This window comes from Bubalus kerabau, chromosome 21 (assembly GCF_029407905.1).
Source record: "Bubalus kerabau isolate K-KA32 ecotype Philippines breed swamp buffalo chromosome 21, PCC_UOA_SB_1v2, whole genome shotgun sequence".
Lineage (NCBI taxonomy): Eukaryota > Metazoa > Chordata > Mammalia > Artiodactyla > Bovidae > Bubalus > Bubalus kerabau.
Window position 1 is genome coordinate 11,696,383 of NC_073644.1, and position 18,619 is coordinate 11,715,001.

Sequence of the window (18,619 nt, forward strand, 5' to 3'; positions counted from 1 at the left end):
TGAAGGTAATCAGGGCTTATGTTTGCCTGCCTTCTTAATTTGAGGTGAGGAGCATTAAGAACATATTTATATGTAAAAAAAAATGCAATAAAAGTATGAAAAAAAAGAACATATTTACTCACATAATCTATATTTTTACTTGGAAGAGGGCAATCTCAATAACAGTATTCAGTTAGAATATCCTTGACCCAGAAGTATTTGCAAATGATATGATCAATAAGGGTTTAATGCCAAAATATAGAAACAGCTTACATCAAAAAACTCAATATAAAAAAAAAATTACCTGATTAAAAAATGGGCTGAAGACCTAAATGGACTTTTCTCCAAAAAAGACATACAAATGGCTAACAGACATGTGAAAAGATGCTTAACATCACTAATTACTCAGTTCACTTCAGTTCAGGTCAGTCGCTCAGTCGTGTCCGACTCCTTGTGACCCCATGAATCGCAGCACGCCAGGCCTCCCTGTCCATCACCAACTCCCGGAGTTCACTCAGACTCACGTCCATCGCATCACTGATGCCATCCAGCCATCTCATCCTCTGTCGTCCCCTTCTCCTCCTGCCCCCAATCCCTCCCAGCATCAGAGTCTTTTCCAATGAGTCAACTCTTCACATGAAGTGGCCAAAGTATTGGAGTTTCAGCTTTAGTATCATTCCTTCCAAAGAAATCCCAGGGCTGATTTCCTTCAGAATGGACTGGTTGGATCTCCTTGCAGTCCAAGGGACTCTCAAGAGTCTTCTCCAACACCACAGTTCAAAAGCATCAATTCTTTGGTGCTCAGCCTTCTTCACAGTCCAACTCTCACATCCTTACATGACCACAGGAAAAACCATAGCCTTGACTAGACGAACCTTTGTTGGCAAAGTAACGTCTCTGCTTTTGAATATGCTATCTAGGTTGGTCATAACTTTTCCTTCCAAGAAGTAAGCATCTTTTAATTTCATGGCTGTGGTCACCATCTGCAGTGATTTTGGAGCCCCAAAAAATAAAGTCTGACACTGTTTCCACAGTTTCCCCATCTATTTCCCATGAAGTGATGGGACCAGAGGCCATGATCTTCGTTTTCTGAATGTTGAGCTTTAAGCCAACTTTTTCACTCTCCACTTTCACTTTCATCAAGAGGCTTTTGAGTTCCTCTTCACTTTCTGCCATAAGGGTGGTGTCATCTGCATATCTGAAGTTATTGATATTTCTCCCAGCAATCTTGATTCCAGCTTGTGCTTCTTCCAGTCCAGCGTTTCTCATGATGTACTCTACATATAAGTTAAATAAGCAGGGTGACAATACACAGCCTTGACGTACGCCTTTTCCTATTTGGAACCAGTCTGTTGTTCCATGTCCAGTTCTAACTGTTGCTTCCTGACCTGCATACAGATTTCTCAAGAGGCAGATCAGGTGGTCTGGTATTCCCATCTCTTTCAGAATTTTTCAGTTTTTATTGTGATCCACACAGTCAAAGGCTTTGGCATGGTCAAGAAAGCAGAAATAGATGTTTTTCTGGAACTCTTTTGCTTTTTCCATGATCCAGCTGATGTTGGCAGTTTGATCTCTGGTTCCTCTGCCTTTTCTAAAACCAGCTTGAACATCAGGAAGTTCACAGTTCACATATTGCTGAAGCCTGGCTTGGAGAATTTTGAGCATTACTTTACTAGCATGTGAGATGAGTGCAATTGTGCGGTAGTTTGAGCATTCTTTGGCATTGCCTTTCTTTGGGATTGGAATGAAAATGGACCTTTTCCAGTCCTGTGGCCACTGCTGAGTTTTCCAAATTTGCTGGCATATTGAGTGCAGCACTTTTACAGCATCATCTTTCAGGATTTAAATAGCTCAACTGGAATTCCATCACCTCCACTAGCTTTGTTTGTAGTGGTGCTTTCTAAGGCCCACTTGACTTCACATTCAAGGATGTCTGGCTCTAGGTCAGTGATCACACCATCGTGATTATCTGGGTCGTGAAGATCTTTTTTGTACAGTTTTTCTGTGTATTCTTGCCACCTCTTCTTCTTATCTTCTGCTTCTGTTAGGTCCATACCATTTCTGTCCTTTATCGAGCCCATCTTTGCATGAAATGTTCCCTTGGTATTTCTAATTTTCTTGAAGAGATCTCTAGTCTTTCCCATTCTGTTGTTTTCCTCTATTTCTTTGCATTGATCGCTGAGAAGGCTTTCTTATCTCTTCTTGCTATTCTTTGGAACTCTGCATTCAGATGCTTCTACCTTTCCTCTTCTCCTTTGCTTTTCGCTTCTCTTCTTTTCACAGCTATTTGTAAGGCCTCTCCAGAGAGCCATTTTGCTTTTTTGCATTTCTTTTCCATGGGGATGGGCTTGATCCCTGTCTCCTGTACAATGTTACGAATCTCCATCCATAGTTCATCCAGCACTCTATCTATCAGATCTAGGCCCTTAAATCTATTTCTCACTTCTACTGTATAATCCTAAGGGATTTGATTTAGGTCATACCTGAATGGTCTAGTGGTTTCCCCTACTTTCTTCAATTTAAGTCTGAATTTGGCAATAAGGAGTTCATGATCTGAGCCACAGTCAGCTTCTGGTCTTGTTTTTGTTGACTGTATAGAGCTTCTCCATCTTTGGCTGCAAAGAATATAATCAGTCTGATTTCGGTGTTGACCATCTGGTGATGTCCATGTATAGAGTCTTCTCTTGTGTTGTTGGAAGAGGGTGTTTGCTATGACCAGTGCATTTTTTTGGCAAAACTCAGTTAGTCTTTGCCCTGCTTCATTCTGTATTCCAAGGCCAAATTTGCCTGTTACTGCAGGTGTCTCTTGACTTCCTACTTTTGCATTCCAGTCCCCTATCATGAAAAGCACTTCTTTTTTGGGTGTTAGTTCTAAGAGTAACCAGTAACCAACCAGTAACGCTGAAGAAGCTGAAGTTGAATGGTTTTATGAAGACCTACAAGACCACTAATTATTAGAGAAATGCAAATCAAAGCCACAAAGGCATGTCGCCTCTCACCTCTCAGAATGGCCACTATCAAAAAGTCTACAAATAACTTAAGTTGGCGAGGATGTGGAGAAAACAGTTGTGTACTGTAGGTGGGAATTAAATTGATATAGCCACTTTGGAAAACAGTATGGAGCTTCCTTAAAAAACTAAAACTAGAACTGCCCTATGATCCAGCAATCCCACTCCTGGGTATATATCTGGAAAAAATGAAAACTCTAATTTGAAAGAATATATACACCCCAGTGGCAGCAGTATTTATAATACCTTAAACATGGAAACAATCCAAGTGCCCATCAACAGATGATGCGTTTAAGAAGATGTGATATATATATATATATATAATATATATATATTGTATCTCTCTCTCTATATATATAGAGAGAGAGACAGAGAGAGAGAGAGACACCCACACATATATATATATACACAGCAGACTATTTAGTCATAAAAAAGTGAAATTCTGCCATTTGCAGCAACACGAATGGACCTAAAAAGTAGTATGCTTAGTGAAATAAGGCAGACAAAAAACGATAAATATTGTATGTTATCACTTGTTTGTGTATCTGACAAAACCAATGTATATATTAATATCAAAACTGAAAGGGACTCACAGATAATAGAAAACCAAGTATGGATGCCAGTAGGGAGAGGGAAGCAAAGAGGGGTGTGATAGGAGCATGGGGTTAAGAGCTGCAAACCAGTGTATAAATAAGCAACAAGGCTATATTGTACAGCACAAGGAAATACAGTCATGTTTTATAGTAAACTTAGGTAGAGCGTTGGAGAAGGAAATGGCAACCCACTCCAGTGTTCTTGCCTGGAGAATCCCAGAGACAGCAGAGCCTGGTGGACTGCCGTCTATGGGGTCGCACAGAGTCGGACACGACTGAAGCGACTTAGTCTTAGCCTAGGTAGAGCATAATCTATAAAAATATTGAGTCACTATGCTGTAACTAATACATTATTGAAAGCCAGCTGTACTTCAATTATATATATGTATGTGTGTAACACTTGACAGAATTACGTCCTAAGTTAGAGATAGGCACAGATAAATTATGTAGTTGGTCTAAGCTCACAGGGCTATTCAAGGACAGGACCTGTGTCTTCATATATATACACCAGGTTTTTATTCTGGTCACCCTGTTGTTTGTGTCATCTCTCATAAAAGCCACTGTTGATCACTGGCCAGAACCTCCTGGTCACCTCTCTCCATGTTTAAGGGAGAAGGTCTAGAGTTGAAAAAGGAAGGAGAGATTTTCGGTACTATTTGTCACAAATTCACTTTGTCTTTTTCTTGTGTATTGGTGTGGGGGAGAGAAACCAAAATTAATGATTACTAAAGTGATTGGTAAATCAGCACCCAGTTTTTTTATACCCAACTGTCATAAAAAATATTTTGGAAATAAAAGAAAATGAACAGAGGGAGCGATTATGTGAGTAAATACAGTATACTTTGCATAAATTAGGATAGTTGTATAAATATATTGTATTTTGTCTACTGAGAATATTTTATTTCTTTTTTCTGTCCCAGTTGCCTTAAATCTGTAAAGTAGTATAGTTTTGATTTTCTATAGTGATTACTATGCCTCTTAAAGTCATTTAATTCTCTATTGTTTCCTTATTTTCATTACTGTTTTTTGTTTTCCTTAAAAAGATACCATTGTAGTGACTGTATCTTATTTTAATTAATGTGGGGATTTCACAGTAACTTTGAAGTAACTGAAATTAATACTCTAGGTTATTACAAAAGCAGAAACTTTTAAAACAAGTAATGTTGCTTTTAGATCATAAATCATTTTTGTAATTATAGTTCATGTTTTTAAAATTAAAGTACAAAGCAGTTCTTTTAAGACTCAGAAAACACTAACGGAAGACATGGGCCTTTTTTTGGAGAAATATGTATCCTATAAATGAAGTCAAATGAAGAGTGAGATTTATATGTGTGTGGGTGTATATATATATTTATATATAATTTTTTAGAAAAACAATATCTTTTAAAATAAGTACTTTAGAGATAAAACTTACTCTTTTGGAATTTATTTTTTATTTTGTTATAGTATTTTTGTGTAAGTCATAAGTTGGATTATCAAGTAATTATTTTGTATGAGAATGTCATGTTTTTTCCTTTTTGTGTGTTTACATTATTTTTTAAGAATTAAGAACAACATATCTATATGGGTTTGTATAAGTATATATATATTTTTTTTAAGTAAAAGGCTCATTTATTACCTAGTTTCTCATTTTTAAAAAATTTAGAATTATTTATTCTTTTTCTTATCAAGGCATTGCTTCAGAGTTTGGAGTTCGAGGTTATCCAACAATTAAGCTGTAAGTTGAGTGTTGTATGTTTATATGTGTATTTTTATTAGTTCACTCTACTTACATTTTATTATATTTCTAGTAGCTTCCTTGGAGAATTGAAGACTTGGGTTCAGCAGTTCTTTCTAGGTGCAGTGTGGTCCAGGGAAAGGGATCCATCTGTGGTTTTTCTTTGCACTTAAGTTAATGTGTGGTTTAAGGCTAATTCACCAAATGTGTTTTGAGTTGGACTGTGAAAGGCGCTTAGCAGGACAAAGGTTGTAAATTACAACAGGCTTTTTACCCCTCAGGTGCTCAAGAGTGTGTTCTGTTTAACTTGTGAATCCTATCTCGTAACAGATTTTACTTTTCTATAATTAAAATAGACTTGCTTCATTAGAGGTGAAAGAAAAAGAGAGTAAAATTGATGGATGTTAGTTATCACCTATAGATTTGACCACATCTGTCACAGAGCATATACAGTAAAACTATATCTTGTGATAATTCTAAAGGCCTTCTTTTGTAATCATGGTTTTATTGAATTTTCTCATGAGTTTAATCCTGATCTCATCCTTATTTTGGTAATATGAAGACTTGAGGAATTACTTGGAAACTTATTTTTGTAATAAAGTAAGTTATTTTTTTAATTCCTTGGGTTCTGTGTTGGCCTCCCTCCTTCTCCCACTGTTTAAAAATGTTTGCTAAGCCTCTTAGCTTCCTGTGTTCAGTTAATTATCTTTTTTATTCTTTTGGTTTAATTATAGGTGTTCTGTTGCACTTTCACAACTTTTAAAATTTCAGTTAGTTGGACACAATTCATTGGCAAGATTTTAGAAGATTATCTAATTTTCTAGAAGAGGTGTTTTTAATGCATTGTTTCACCCTGTAATCTTGGCGCATTTATCACGTTACTCTGTTGTATTGCTTAAAATTGTTTTATCTTTACCGAATATTAATTCCCTGTCCTTTCACTGGCCTTTTAATAGAGAAGATAGTAAGACTTATGCTTTGAGTTCCTGACCATGAATGTGTATGTTTTTCATTTATTAGAAGGAAAAATATATGCAGCTATCAAACATAGAGTGAAATATTTTCGCATAATTTTAGAAAAATATAGTTGTCTTCTTTGCATTTTGAGTTGTTGATCCCCTGAAGGCAGTGTTCAGCTGTTTTTTCCCGTGATTATGCTGCTTCTAAAACTCCATTTACTATTTTGTATGCTGTAATTTGTGTAACAATAGAGAGTGATTAGCATTAAATATGAAAACAGTTAATGTAAACTTTTATCTTCTTTTCTTCTTTTAAGATTAAAAGGAGACCTAGCATATAATTATAGAGGACCACGAACAAAAGATGATATTATTGAGTTTGCTCACAGAGTGTCAGGGTAAGTTTGTATTATGACAGGCCTTTATGATATCAGTATTTGAAAATTAAATGTATTTTAATAAACTGCACTGAATATACATATTTTTAGGTTTTTAAATAAAATTGTCTATGAGGAGAGAGAGAGTTGCACAGCATATGCAGAGAGCTTCTCTAGAAAAATAAAGGGGTCCATGATTTATGTTACATACTTGTTGACCTCACTCACATTTAAATTTATTTTGTGTATAGAAGAGCTTTTCCCCAATGGATTTTTTTAATACATTTTCAAGACTTGATTACTTCTAACGGCTTTGTGAACCTTAATTTTTATTTCATGATGGTTTCGCCTTTGTACAACCTGGTTTACATTATTTTGCTCATTGTCTAATTTCAGTGTTAAGAGAAACCCCACAACGTGATGTTCTGAATAGTCTTAGACTTTAATCCCTAGCCTGTGATACGTGAAGATGCTTTTGAGATGTAGCTAAGATTCTTTCCCTCATCTTTCACATGCTCCTGTATGCCAGCTGTGAGGTATTGTTGCACATTTTGCTTAGAATATAATGTAATTAGAACCCAGAGATCTTTTTGAGTTTCAGATCTCTGAAGTTTTACTGCTAAGAAAACGAATTTTGTCTTTCCTTTTGGTTTGAATATGGTGATTTTTTTTTTTAATTTACATCTTGCTGGCATATATAGAAAGTTGGTGCATATTGTTTAGTGGGATTATGTATAACTTCTTGAAGAGAACATTTATCAAAGTAGGTTACTTTGAAAATATAGTAGCTTATGAGTTTGACAGGATGTAATATATTGATAGCTCTAAATATTTTTAAGTTAAATTGAAATACTGGGGTATATTTGTTGGGTGGCATGATACTATCTAGCTTAAATTATTTGAGAAAAGACACAGAATTAGGAATGATCTTTGAATATTAAAGTTTGCAAAGCTTTGATAAAATATAATTTTTACTGTATTTTCTTACTGATTGCATATTTCATTTTATTTGCTTTGTGAATAATTTTGAGGTAACTTTGTATTACATGAGGGGGTCTCTAGTAGGATTACTTTATTCCCCTGTGGTTTAGATTAGTCTTTATGTTTTGGCAATTTTAAGATGGCCTTCTCCTGATGTAACCAGGACTGAATCTCTACTGCAAAGGAAATTTCAAGAATCACTTCTGGAGTTGCGTCACTTACCAGTTAATTACTCACGCATGAAAATAGAGACTAGACTAGAGTGATGCAATGCATTTAAAGAACTGTGCATTTTAAAATATGTTTGCCTTTGCAGAATATATTTTGTTCTTTTTGCAAATGTGATGGAATAAAAATCTTATAGACCACATTTAGAAAAAGACTGCATCTTAGCTTTTAATAGTATTTCATAAGTCATATGTTTTATAGTCACCTTTGATGTAGTTCATTTCTCAGTTTATTTGGCTTTGAAATATATAATAAAACTTCTTACAGTTTTGTTTTCATAAAATTCTTATATGCTATCCTTTTCCATTTTATTTTTCCCGAGAAGAATAACATACTTAGGAACATTTAAGATTTTAATCTTTATAGGGTGTATTAAAACTACATAGCATTTAAATGGACAGAGTAAGACATAAACATTCTAAATATAATCTTATTAACTCCTAGAATAGTATATTTCAGAGTGTGTTTGTGTGAATGATCTTTTGAAAGGGAGAAAAAAAATTACCTCTCACGTGGATGGTTTTGTTTTTAGCTGAGGATTCTAAATGGAGTATAGTCCCATCTTTGCCTATCCAAACATTGGTTAAGGTGATATTCTCCAGAGGGACATATTTAAAGCTTATTTTTTAAACTGGTAGATCAAATTGTAGGTACTGTGTTTTAATAGTGGTCATGGGCTATAGTTTATACGATTTATGTGGATTGAATGATATACTTAAAAGGCAATTCATACAGTAATAAAAGTTTGTGACATTAGACATGATGGGCTGACATAAATAGAAATAAAGTATGTACTACTCTTAGTTCAAGTACAAGGTTTTTTTCATTTGTTCTATTTTCAAACAGGGCTCTAATTCGGCCACTTCCGAGTCAGCAAATGTTTGAACATATGCAGAAGAGACATCGTGTATTTTTTGTTTATATAGGTGGAGAGTCACCTCTGAAGGTATCAAATGATTTTATTTTTTAATCCATAAGAACAGAATGTATTGTAATTTATTTTCTGTATAATGAAGACTTTCTTGAAAAACTCAGGACTTATTTCACCCTTATTAGGAATACTTTAGTTCAATCTAAGTGTTTTTATAATAAAAGCACTTTGTCATATACCCTCTATAGTATTTGCCTTCATGAAACAATTGAGTAAAAAGTGGGTGGATGTGGCCTACCTTAGTCTTTCTTCTGTTCTTGACCTATTTATTTAAATTCTGTATTGCTTTTCAGCATTTTGAGACTTTGAGAATGCAACACACAGTTGAGTGTAATAGGCAAAAGCTCACTGTTTTAAGATTATTGTATACATGTATGTGTATGTTTGCATGTGTGGGCATGCACTTATCTCTTCATTAGCAAATTAAATTAATATAATTTGAGCTTGTTTTATTTAATGAACATTATTTGAAGGTGTATAAAAGCACTTAGTTATAATGGTCTTTTGCCTAAGAAACAGTTTATTTATGTTTAATCTTTCCACATGAAAGGATTTAAGGTAGCAAATTGTCGTGATCTATTAACACTTAGCAATGATACTACTTGCTCTGAATGTTTAATGAGGAATGAATTTTGATCTTGGTTACTATTTAAAAGTTACCTTTTTTCTGTTTGTATCTTCATAGGAGAAATACATTGATGCTGCTTCAGAATTAATTGTATATACATACTTCTTTTCTGCCTCAGAAGAAGTCGTCCCTGCGGTAATATTTAAAGTTGAATTTTAAGTAATGTGTTAATATGTATATTCAACAACTGTTGATTGTTCTTTAATCATTGTGGCATGCACAGTTTTAAGTCCTGGATTATTGATGACAACCAAAGTCATCAGGACCCTCATACGGTAGAGGTTATGTTCTTGTGGATGGGGAAGTGGATTAAATTTTAGCATTGTAGACGAGTCTTTCTTTGCTTGGGTCCTCGGGAAACAAAGCTATGAACAAGATACCATAACTGCTTTAAAAAAAAAAAAAGCGGCAGTGTAGTCATTTAGAGGTGGGATGGCTGCTCTTGACTGGTTGGTCAAGAAGTGTCTGTCTGAGGAGAAAGTATATTTGAACTGGGACTTACGGGACATGAAGGAGCCACACAGGTCTGTGGCCAAAGTAAACCAGAAACAAGGACCAGGGGATGCAAATGCCCTGGATGAGAGCCTGCCCGGCACAGTGGAATGACAGCGGTCGCCACTGTGGTTGTACTGCAGTGAGAAAGGAGACGAGAGGTAGGTAGAGGCCAGTGGAAGCCTTGTAGGTCATGGCCACACGTGCGAAGGGCTAGGGAAGGACTTGGTTTCAAGTTTGTTTTAAGGACATTCCTCTGCTAAGTGCAAAAAGAACTGGATCAGGATGAGACTCAATCAGGAAGATCAGTTGAGCTCTTGAAACAATCTAGGATTTAGGCTTGAAAGGTAGTAAAAGAATTAGGGAGAAGGGAGAGAATTATGTTTGGAGATGGAATTGTTTGAGCTTGCCCTAGAGGAAAAGAGATGAATAAGAATTCATTATACGTGTTCTCTTGGTTGAAATTCATTTAGATTGAGAACTAGTTGTTCAGGTTCAAACATGGAAAGACTCTAGCTGTGACTTTGAATTGTTCAATTGCAAAATAAAGATGTGCTTTAGTAATTTAATAAAAGGATGACTCGAGGTTTTTGGTTTGAACAACTGGGTAGGTAGCTGGTGATGTTACTTAGGAGCTTGGGAATACTGGGGAAGGAACAAGTTAAGAGTATGGGAGGAATGATTGAGTTTTGAAGGTTTATTTTAATTTGACATATTAAGCATCCAAGTACAAACATCAAATAAGTTGTTGGATATAAGGGTTGGGAGTTAAGTCACAGCCGCATAAATAATAAACTTCTCAAACATGGAGTGCAAATTTGGGGAGGGTGGTGGGTAAAAGGTCCCAGGTCCTAAAGACAGCAGAGAATAATGAGAAAAACTCACCAGTAAAGTAGGCAAACAAGGTGAAAGGGAAGCCAGGATACAAGGTGTGTAAGAGAAGAGTGGCCAGTTGTGCAAGATGTTTGTGAAACACCAACTTGAGGAGAGGGAGGAACAGTGGTGTTTGTCCCCATGCAGGTAGTTGATGGTTTTAAGAAAAACGGTTTCAGAGGCGTAATGGGGACAGGTGCCTCACAGGTGTGTGATTTCAGGAATGGCTCACTCAGGGATGCCCTTGGAAGGGCGAGACGCAGGATGTTCTGAACTGCTCCGAGAGCATCAGTGTGGATGGGTGACTAGCGGCGTGCTTGATGGCAGAGCCTCTCCTGAGGGCTTTATCGCTGCCCTTCAGTGGCTGTCTTCATGGTGCTGTGGAATTTTTTAATGCATTGTAACCAGATCATTCTGTATCAACTGAGACATACCTCCCTCCCTTTTAATCTTTCCAGGACAGCTGTCCTTCTTTTTATTTTTATTTTATTAGTCATCTACTGATTTGTTCATTGTTATGTTCAGCATTACCACACTCATGTAGTAATCCTCTGTGGCTTACCCAAGTTACATCTTTCCTGCTCTGATGCTGATTTCTCTGCTGTAATTTTTCTCTTTTGATATTAGTACAACACAGCTCCCCTGGTAGCTCAGTGGGTAGAGAATCCACCTGCCATGCAGGAGACCTGGCTTCTATTCCTGGGTTGGGAAGATCCCCTGGAAGGGGGCATGGCAACCCACTCCAATTTTCTTGCCTGGAGAATCCCCATGGACAGAGAAGCCTGGCGGGCTGCAGTCCATGGGGTCACAGAGAGTCAGACATGACTAAGCACAGCACAGGGCTAAGAAGCAGGCACCCACTGAATGAATTTCTTCTTATTTATTGCCATTATGAGTTCTCATTCATGAACCAGGTTACCGTCTAAGCCCGTTCTCGCCTCTCCCATATGTGAGCATCTATTATTCTCCAGTGAGGTAGTGATGCATCCTGGGTTCACAGGAAGCTGACTCACAGCTGCAGTGAAGGAGTCTTTGTCACACGGCCTGAGAGTTGTGGGGAGGACGGCCCTGTGCTGCCTGCTACCTCTGCCCCAGCTCCTCTGCCATTTCAGCGTGCCGCCTGGACCCCATTTCTTGTAATATCTTTGTCTGTTAGCAACTCGAAGAATATTCCATGGTTCCTCCATAGCAGACAGGGCATGTAACAGGGGATGTATCAAGAGGTAACAAGTCCAGTCACTGAATGAGCTTGAGATTGATTGTGTTCTTTTTAACCATTTGTAATTTTTTTGTTAGCATTGTGAGTTTTCCCCCAAGTATCTTTCAATACTTTTAAACTCATGGTGGCCAACTGAAAATTTTGAACTGTCAAGCTCATTTGCTCTTCTGGTTTATGCAGTATGTGACCCTGAAAGAGATGCCTGCCGTGCTTGTTTTCAAAGATGAAACATATTTTGTTTATGATGGTAAGTTCCAGCATTTTAACTGATGTAAAACAAAACAGCTTATAATTAAAATGCCGTGTCTATTACATGCCTTAGATGTTGACGTCAGATGCTCCTACTGTTTACAAAACCCATTAGTTCGTGACTGCTGGGTTTTTCTTACCCTTCAACTTCATGTTTCCACTCAGTGGTCTTTCATTCTGAGTTTCTTTACAATAAATTTCTTTTTCTTTTTTTCTTATCAGATCATTTGCCTTCTTTGGAAATGAGCCCTATGCAATTTCTCTACATTACTTTAAAATATTCAGAATTCATTTTAAAAGGGTCTGACATTTGAGACACACAAAAAAGTGGAAGAAGTAAGCCATCTTCCACAGTGAAGCCTGCTTCTCCTGCCTTTTCATTGTTGTTGATAATGTCAGGAGCATGGGGATGAAGCTCAGGGGGCGTGGTGTATTTCCTGATGAGTTTTAGTTTTATCACTTTCGTGTATAATCTTTAGAATATTTGACCTGGAGTGGAGATTGTGACCCAGTGATCAACTTCTGGTTTTATGTTTACTCTCCTAAGTCATCAGTCTGAATCCATAAATGCTTTCAGATTTGCGTCATATTACTCATTTTATAGGTGTGATAACTTGAAAATGTTCTGTTTAGCAAGTGACCGAAAAAGCACATCTTTCAAGAAGTCAATAAAATCCAGTCTTCCTCCAAACACGTTGGTAGGCGTTTCCATCAGCTGCTTTTTCATGCAGTTGTGATCATTTTTCAGACTTACATTTCTAATCAGGACATAATCCTCTTGGATATTATATTTCCTGTCAGAGGAAGTATATGATGTTAGAAAAGGGCTAAAATACTGTGTTTGATGTTGTATGTGATTTTGTTTTACATAAGAAAAAGGATGTCATAAAATACAGAAGAGCAAAGAAATTAGAGTAAAAAAATTGTCCATAAGGACATCATCCAAGAAGACTCATCAGCCCAGGAAAACTATTTAATAGAATATACGTGCCTTCATTTTTCATTCTGTCAGTTTTCTTACATACTCATTTTTGGCAGTATTACAGTCATGTTGTATTATTTTGTCACCTGCTTTACCCATTAATTATTTTAATTTTTAAAAATCTATAAATGGCCTTCCTCAATGTGTACCATAATGATTTAAATTACTTCCTGTTTAGGGTATTTCAGTTATTTCCTATATTTTTATTTATTTATCTTTTGCTGTGTTAATGATTCTGTAATGATGAATTGTTTTGTGTATTAATCCTTTTTTTTTTACATTTGATTGTTTTCTTCGAATAGCTTTCTAAAAATGAAGTTTATGAATTTAAGATTATGGTCCTGTGTCAGGCATTTTATAAATATTGCTAGATTAAACATTGTAAACATTTTAATGTCATATTTATACTCTAATTTATTAACTTTGTTTTATTTTCTTTTTATTTATTTATTTATTTTTTATTTAAAAAAAATTTTTTTTTTTTTAACTTTGTTTTAAAGAGTATGAAGATGGTGATCTGTCATCTTGGATCAACAGGGAGAGGTTTCAGAATTACCTTACGATGGACGGCTTCCTCTTGTATGAACTTGGAGACACTGGTAACAGCATATGTACAACTCTCCATCACTCTACAAAGCTTTTCCTTAACTGATTACATAAATCTGTAGGAAATGAGTTTTTAATTTCTATTTCATAATATCATTCCTTCTTTCAGACCTGAATGCCAGTTCAACTTTATGAGAATATAGATGAATATTACCAAAGAACATACTTGTGGAATAAAGATTAGCTAGAAAGGGTTCGTTCGGAGAAGGCGATGGCACCCAACTCCAGTACTCTTGCCTAGAAAATCCCATGGACGGAGGAGCCTGGTAGGCTGCAGTCCATGGGGTCTCGAAGAGTTGGACATGACTGAGCGACTTCACTTTCGCTTTTCACTTTCATGCATTGGAGAAGGAAATGGCAACCCACTCCAGTGTTCTTGCCTGGAGAATCCCAGGGATGGGGGAGCCTGGTAGGCTGCCATCTATGGGATTGCACAGAGTCGGACATGACTGAAGCGACTTAACAACAACAAGAAAGGGTTCGTTAAAGAATTAATAGCAACAGGGAAAACAGAGCCTGGATAATAAGGAAATAAGAAAAAAATAACCACCAGAAACCTGTCCTCAGAAGGCTGATTTTGTAATAGAATTTGGAATACAAGTTATCACAACCTTTGAAAGCACACTTCTACTTGTGCGGAAAATAAGGGTGTCAGGTTGGCATGGTTTCTTGAAGTTACATGCTCGAAAATGATAAGCAAAGCAAATATAAATACAGATGCAAAAAGAAAGTTGTAAGAAACTAGCTGAATGGTCTCAAATAGATATAAACTACAAAAATTATAAGCCAACCATGTGTTAGGAAGAAGTGCTTTGTTTGTATTACTTTTCAACAAAATACTTATTTTCATCAGTTTGTGAGTTGTGTGAAAGAATGCAGTTTGAGTATATGAAATGTTAAATATTTACCATTATTGGGGCTTTCCTGATAGCTCAGTTGGTAAAGAATCTGCCTGCAGTGCAGGAGACCCCAGTTCAATTCCTGGGTCAGGAAGATCCACTGGAGAAGGAATAGGCTACCCTCTCCAGTATTCTTGGGCTTCCCTTTGTGATTCAGCTGGAAAAGAATCTGCCTGCAGTGCAGGAGACCTAGGTTCGATCTCTGGGTTGAGAAGATCACCTGGAGAAGGGAAAGGCTACCCACTCCAGTATTCTGGCCTGGAGAATTCCACAGACTGTATAGTCCAGTTCAGTTCAGTCACTCAGTCGTGTCCAACTCCTTGTGACCCCATGAACTGCATGCAGCATGCCAGGCCTCCCTGTCCATCACCAACTCCTGGAGTCCACCCAAACCCATGTCCATCGAGTTGGTGATGCCATCCAACCATCTCATCATCTGTCGTCCCCTTCTTCTCCTGCCCTCAATCTTTCCCAGCATCAGGGTCTTTTCACATGAGTCAACTCTTCTCATCAGGTGGCCAAAGTATTGGAGTTTTAGCTTCAACATCAGTCCTAACGAACATCCAGAACTGATCTCCTTTAGGATGGACTGGTTGGATCTCCTTGCAGTCCAAGGGACTCTCAAGAGTCTTCCTCAACAACACAGTTCAAAAGCATCAATTCTTCGGCGCTCAGCCTTCTTCACAGTCCAACTCTCACATCCATACATGACCACTGGAGAAACCATAGCCTTGACTAGACGCACCTTTGTTGGCAAAGGAATGTCTCTGCTTTTTAACATTCTTGTCTAGGTTGGTCATAACTTTGCTTTCAAGGAGTAATTAAAATTATTTCATGGCTGCAACCACCATCTGCAGTGATTTTGGAGCCTAGAAAAATAAAGTCAGCCACTGTTTCCACTGTTTCCCCATCTATTTGCCATGAAGTGATGGGACCAGATGCCATGATCTTAGTTTTCTGAATGTTGAGCTTCAAGCCAACTTTTTCACTCTTCTCTTTCACTTTCGTCAAGAGGCTCTTTAGTTCTAGTTATTTTTCACTTTCTGCCATAAGGGTGGTGTCATCTGCATATCTGAGGTTATTGATATTTCTCCTGGCAATCTTGATTCCAGCTTGTGCTTCCTCCAGCCCAGTATTCCTCATGATGTACTCTGCATAGAAGTTAAATAAGCAGGGTGATAATATAAAGCCTTGACATACTCCTTGTCACAAAGAGCTGGACACAACTGAGCAACTTTCACTCACTAATTGATACTTACATTTTGGGGGTGGGAAGTAGGTTGGAATTTATCACTTGATGTTAAATAATTCAGGTTTTCACTATGTTAAACATAATATGTTTAAAATAATTGGAATTGGATTTAGAAGCTATATACTATTTTCATAAGTACAGTAATAATTGGAAAGTTTGTATAATTAGGATTATTGAATTTAAATATGTTATTCTTCATTTCAGGAAAGCTTGTGGCTATCGCAGTAATTGATGAGAAAAATACATCAGTTGAACATACCAGGTATAGTGCCTTGAAATAGTTTTAAGCTTTAGCTATCATCCAGTTCAGACTTTACATGGCCTTCAGATAAACTTGATATGGTATCTTTTCCTGCAGCGTTAAACATTAGATAAAGTAGCAGATACTATAATTGAATAATTTTATTTTTTCAAGTTGACAAGATGGAATGTTCATGCGTTTTTTATTTTCTTACAGATTAAAATCAATTATTCAGGAAGTTGCTAGAGATTACAGAGACCAGTTCCACAGGTAGGTGTTTACATTCTGGAAAGCTCCATTATCTTTGTTTCATTATGTTTTGTAATACAGTAAAGCAAAAGTAAGGAGTATTCCATACTTTCAAAGATGAATCAAGGAGCTGAAATAAATTACAGCATGTTGCATTTCATTATGAATTGTTAGGTTTAAGTTTGTTGATATATGTCTTACAAGTTAGAAGAAAAAAAACCTTCTAATTTGAATCATACCTGCATCTTGTTAGGATTTAGGGTAAGTGTGTGGTAAGAAAACATGCCCATCTACAAGCATATATTTCAGAGGTGTTGCGGACTTGGCTCCAGACCACTGCAATACAGCAAGTCACATGAAATTTCTGTTTCCCTAGTACATATAAAAGCTATGTTTTGATATATACTGTGGTCTGTTAAGCGTGCCGCAGCATTGTGTCTGAAAAAATGCCCATACTTTAGAAATGCCAGTCATCACCCGCTCCCTCAGTGAGCTGTGATCTTTTTGCTGGTGGACAGTTGCACCCGTGTTGAAGGTTGCTGACTGACCAGGGTGGTTGACCTTGGGGTGGCCGTGGCTTTTTCTTAAAATAGAACAATAACATCTGCCTCATGGATCAACTTTTCCTTTCCTGAACAATTTCTCCATAGCATTGATAGCATTTTGCCCACATTAGAACATCTTTCAGAATCTGAAGTGATCCTCTCAAACCTTGCTCCTTTGTCAGCTAAGTTTATGTAATATTCTGAGTCCTCTAAATGTTGTGATTTGAACAGTCTTGGTAACCTCTTCCCCAGGAGTAGATTCCTGGACCCACTTTCTCTGCTCATCCATAAGAAGCAACTCCTCATCCCCTCACATGTTATCACAGGATTGGAGCAGTTCGGGCTCCATTCCTACCTCTAGTTTTCTGACTGTTCACTACATCTGTAGTCATTTCCTTCTCTGAAATCTTGAATGACTCAGAGTCGTCCATGAGGGTTGGAATCTGCTTCTTCCAAACTCCTCTTGGTGTCGATATTTGACCTGTCCCCATGAATCATGAATGCTCTCGGGGCAGCTAGGATTGTGACTCCCTGGTGGAGGTTTGCGGTTGACTCTGCCCAGATCCACCAGGTCTGTCACTGTTTGTGGCAGCTGTGGCCTTAGGACATGCGCTTCTTCCCTAAGAAGACTTGAGAGTCAGAACGACTCCTTGATCCATGGGCTGAAGAATGGGTGTTGTGTTAACGTTAGCAGGAGGGAACACAACATTCATCTCATTGTATCTCTCCATCAGAGCTCTTAGGGGACCCAAGTGCATTGTCAACAAGCAGATAGTTTGAAAGGAATCTTTTTTTTTTGTTTTCCTGAGCAGTGGGTCTCAACAGTAGGGCTTAAAATATTATCAAACCATGTTGTAAATAGATATGCTGCACCCAGGCTATGTTGTCATAAAAAGGCAGGGTAGATTTAGCATAATTCTTAAAAACTTGTAATATTTTTAAAATGATAAATGAGCATTGGTTTCAACTTAGAGTCACGAACTATGTTTGCCCCTAACAAGAGAGTCAGCCTGTCCTTTGAAGGTTTAAAAGCCAGGCACGGACGTCTCCTCTCTGGCTCCAAAAGTCCTAGATGGCATCTTCTTCCTACAGAAGGCTGTTTCACCTACACTGAGAATCTCTAGTTTGATGCAGCCAACTTCATTAATGATCTGAGCTGGGTCTTCTGGGTAGCTTGCTGCAGCTTCTACATCAGCTGTTGCTGCCTCACCTTGCACTTTCCTGTTATGGAGAAGGCTTCTGTCCTTAAGTCTAATAAACCGCCCTCTGCTGGCTTCAGATTTTTTTCCCAGCTTCCTCACCTCTCTCAGCCTCCATAGAACTGAAGGGAGTTAGGGCCTTGCTCTGGGTTGAGCTTTGGCTTAAGGAAATGTTGTAGCTGCTTTGATCTTCTATCCAGAACCCCCAAAACTCTGCGTATCAGTAATAAGGCTGTTTTACTTGCTTGCCATTTGTGTATTCACTGGAATAGCACCTTTAATTTCCTTCAAGAACTTTCCCTTGGCATTCACAACTTGGCTGACTGTTTTGCTGCAAGAGGCCTAGCTTTCAGCCTATCTCGACCTTCAACTTCCCTCCCTTTCTGAACTGGATCTTTATAGCTTTTGATTT

At 37.5% G+C, this 18,619-nt stretch overlaps 1 protein-coding gene across 2 annotated transcripts in view; it reads left to right on the forward strand.

Moving 5' to 3' along the window:
- Positions 1 to 18,619, forward strand: part of TMX3 (thioredoxin related transmembrane protein 3) — a 40,362-nt gene that overhangs the window by 9,574 nt on the left and 12,169 nt on the right. Inside the window, exons 5-12 of one of the 2 annotated variants that reach the window (XM_055558916.1) lie at positions 5,252 to 5,297; positions 6,574 to 6,654; positions 8,689 to 8,788; positions 9,459 to 9,536; positions 12,166 to 12,232; positions 13,717 to 13,815; positions 16,178 to 16,235; positions 16,431 to 16,484. In XM_055558916.1, the coding sequence (XP_055414891.1) occupies positions 5,252 to 5,297; positions 6,574 to 6,654; positions 8,689 to 8,788; positions 9,459 to 9,536; positions 12,166 to 12,232; positions 13,717 to 13,815; positions 16,178 to 16,235; positions 16,431 to 16,484 (583 nt within the window). The remainder of the gene's footprint in view (positions 1 to 5,251; positions 5,298 to 6,573; positions 6,655 to 8,688; positions 8,789 to 9,458; positions 9,537 to 12,165; positions 12,233 to 13,716; positions 13,816 to 16,177; positions 16,236 to 16,430; positions 16,485 to 18,619) is intronic. The other variant, XM_055558917.1, reaches the window with a different exon arrangement.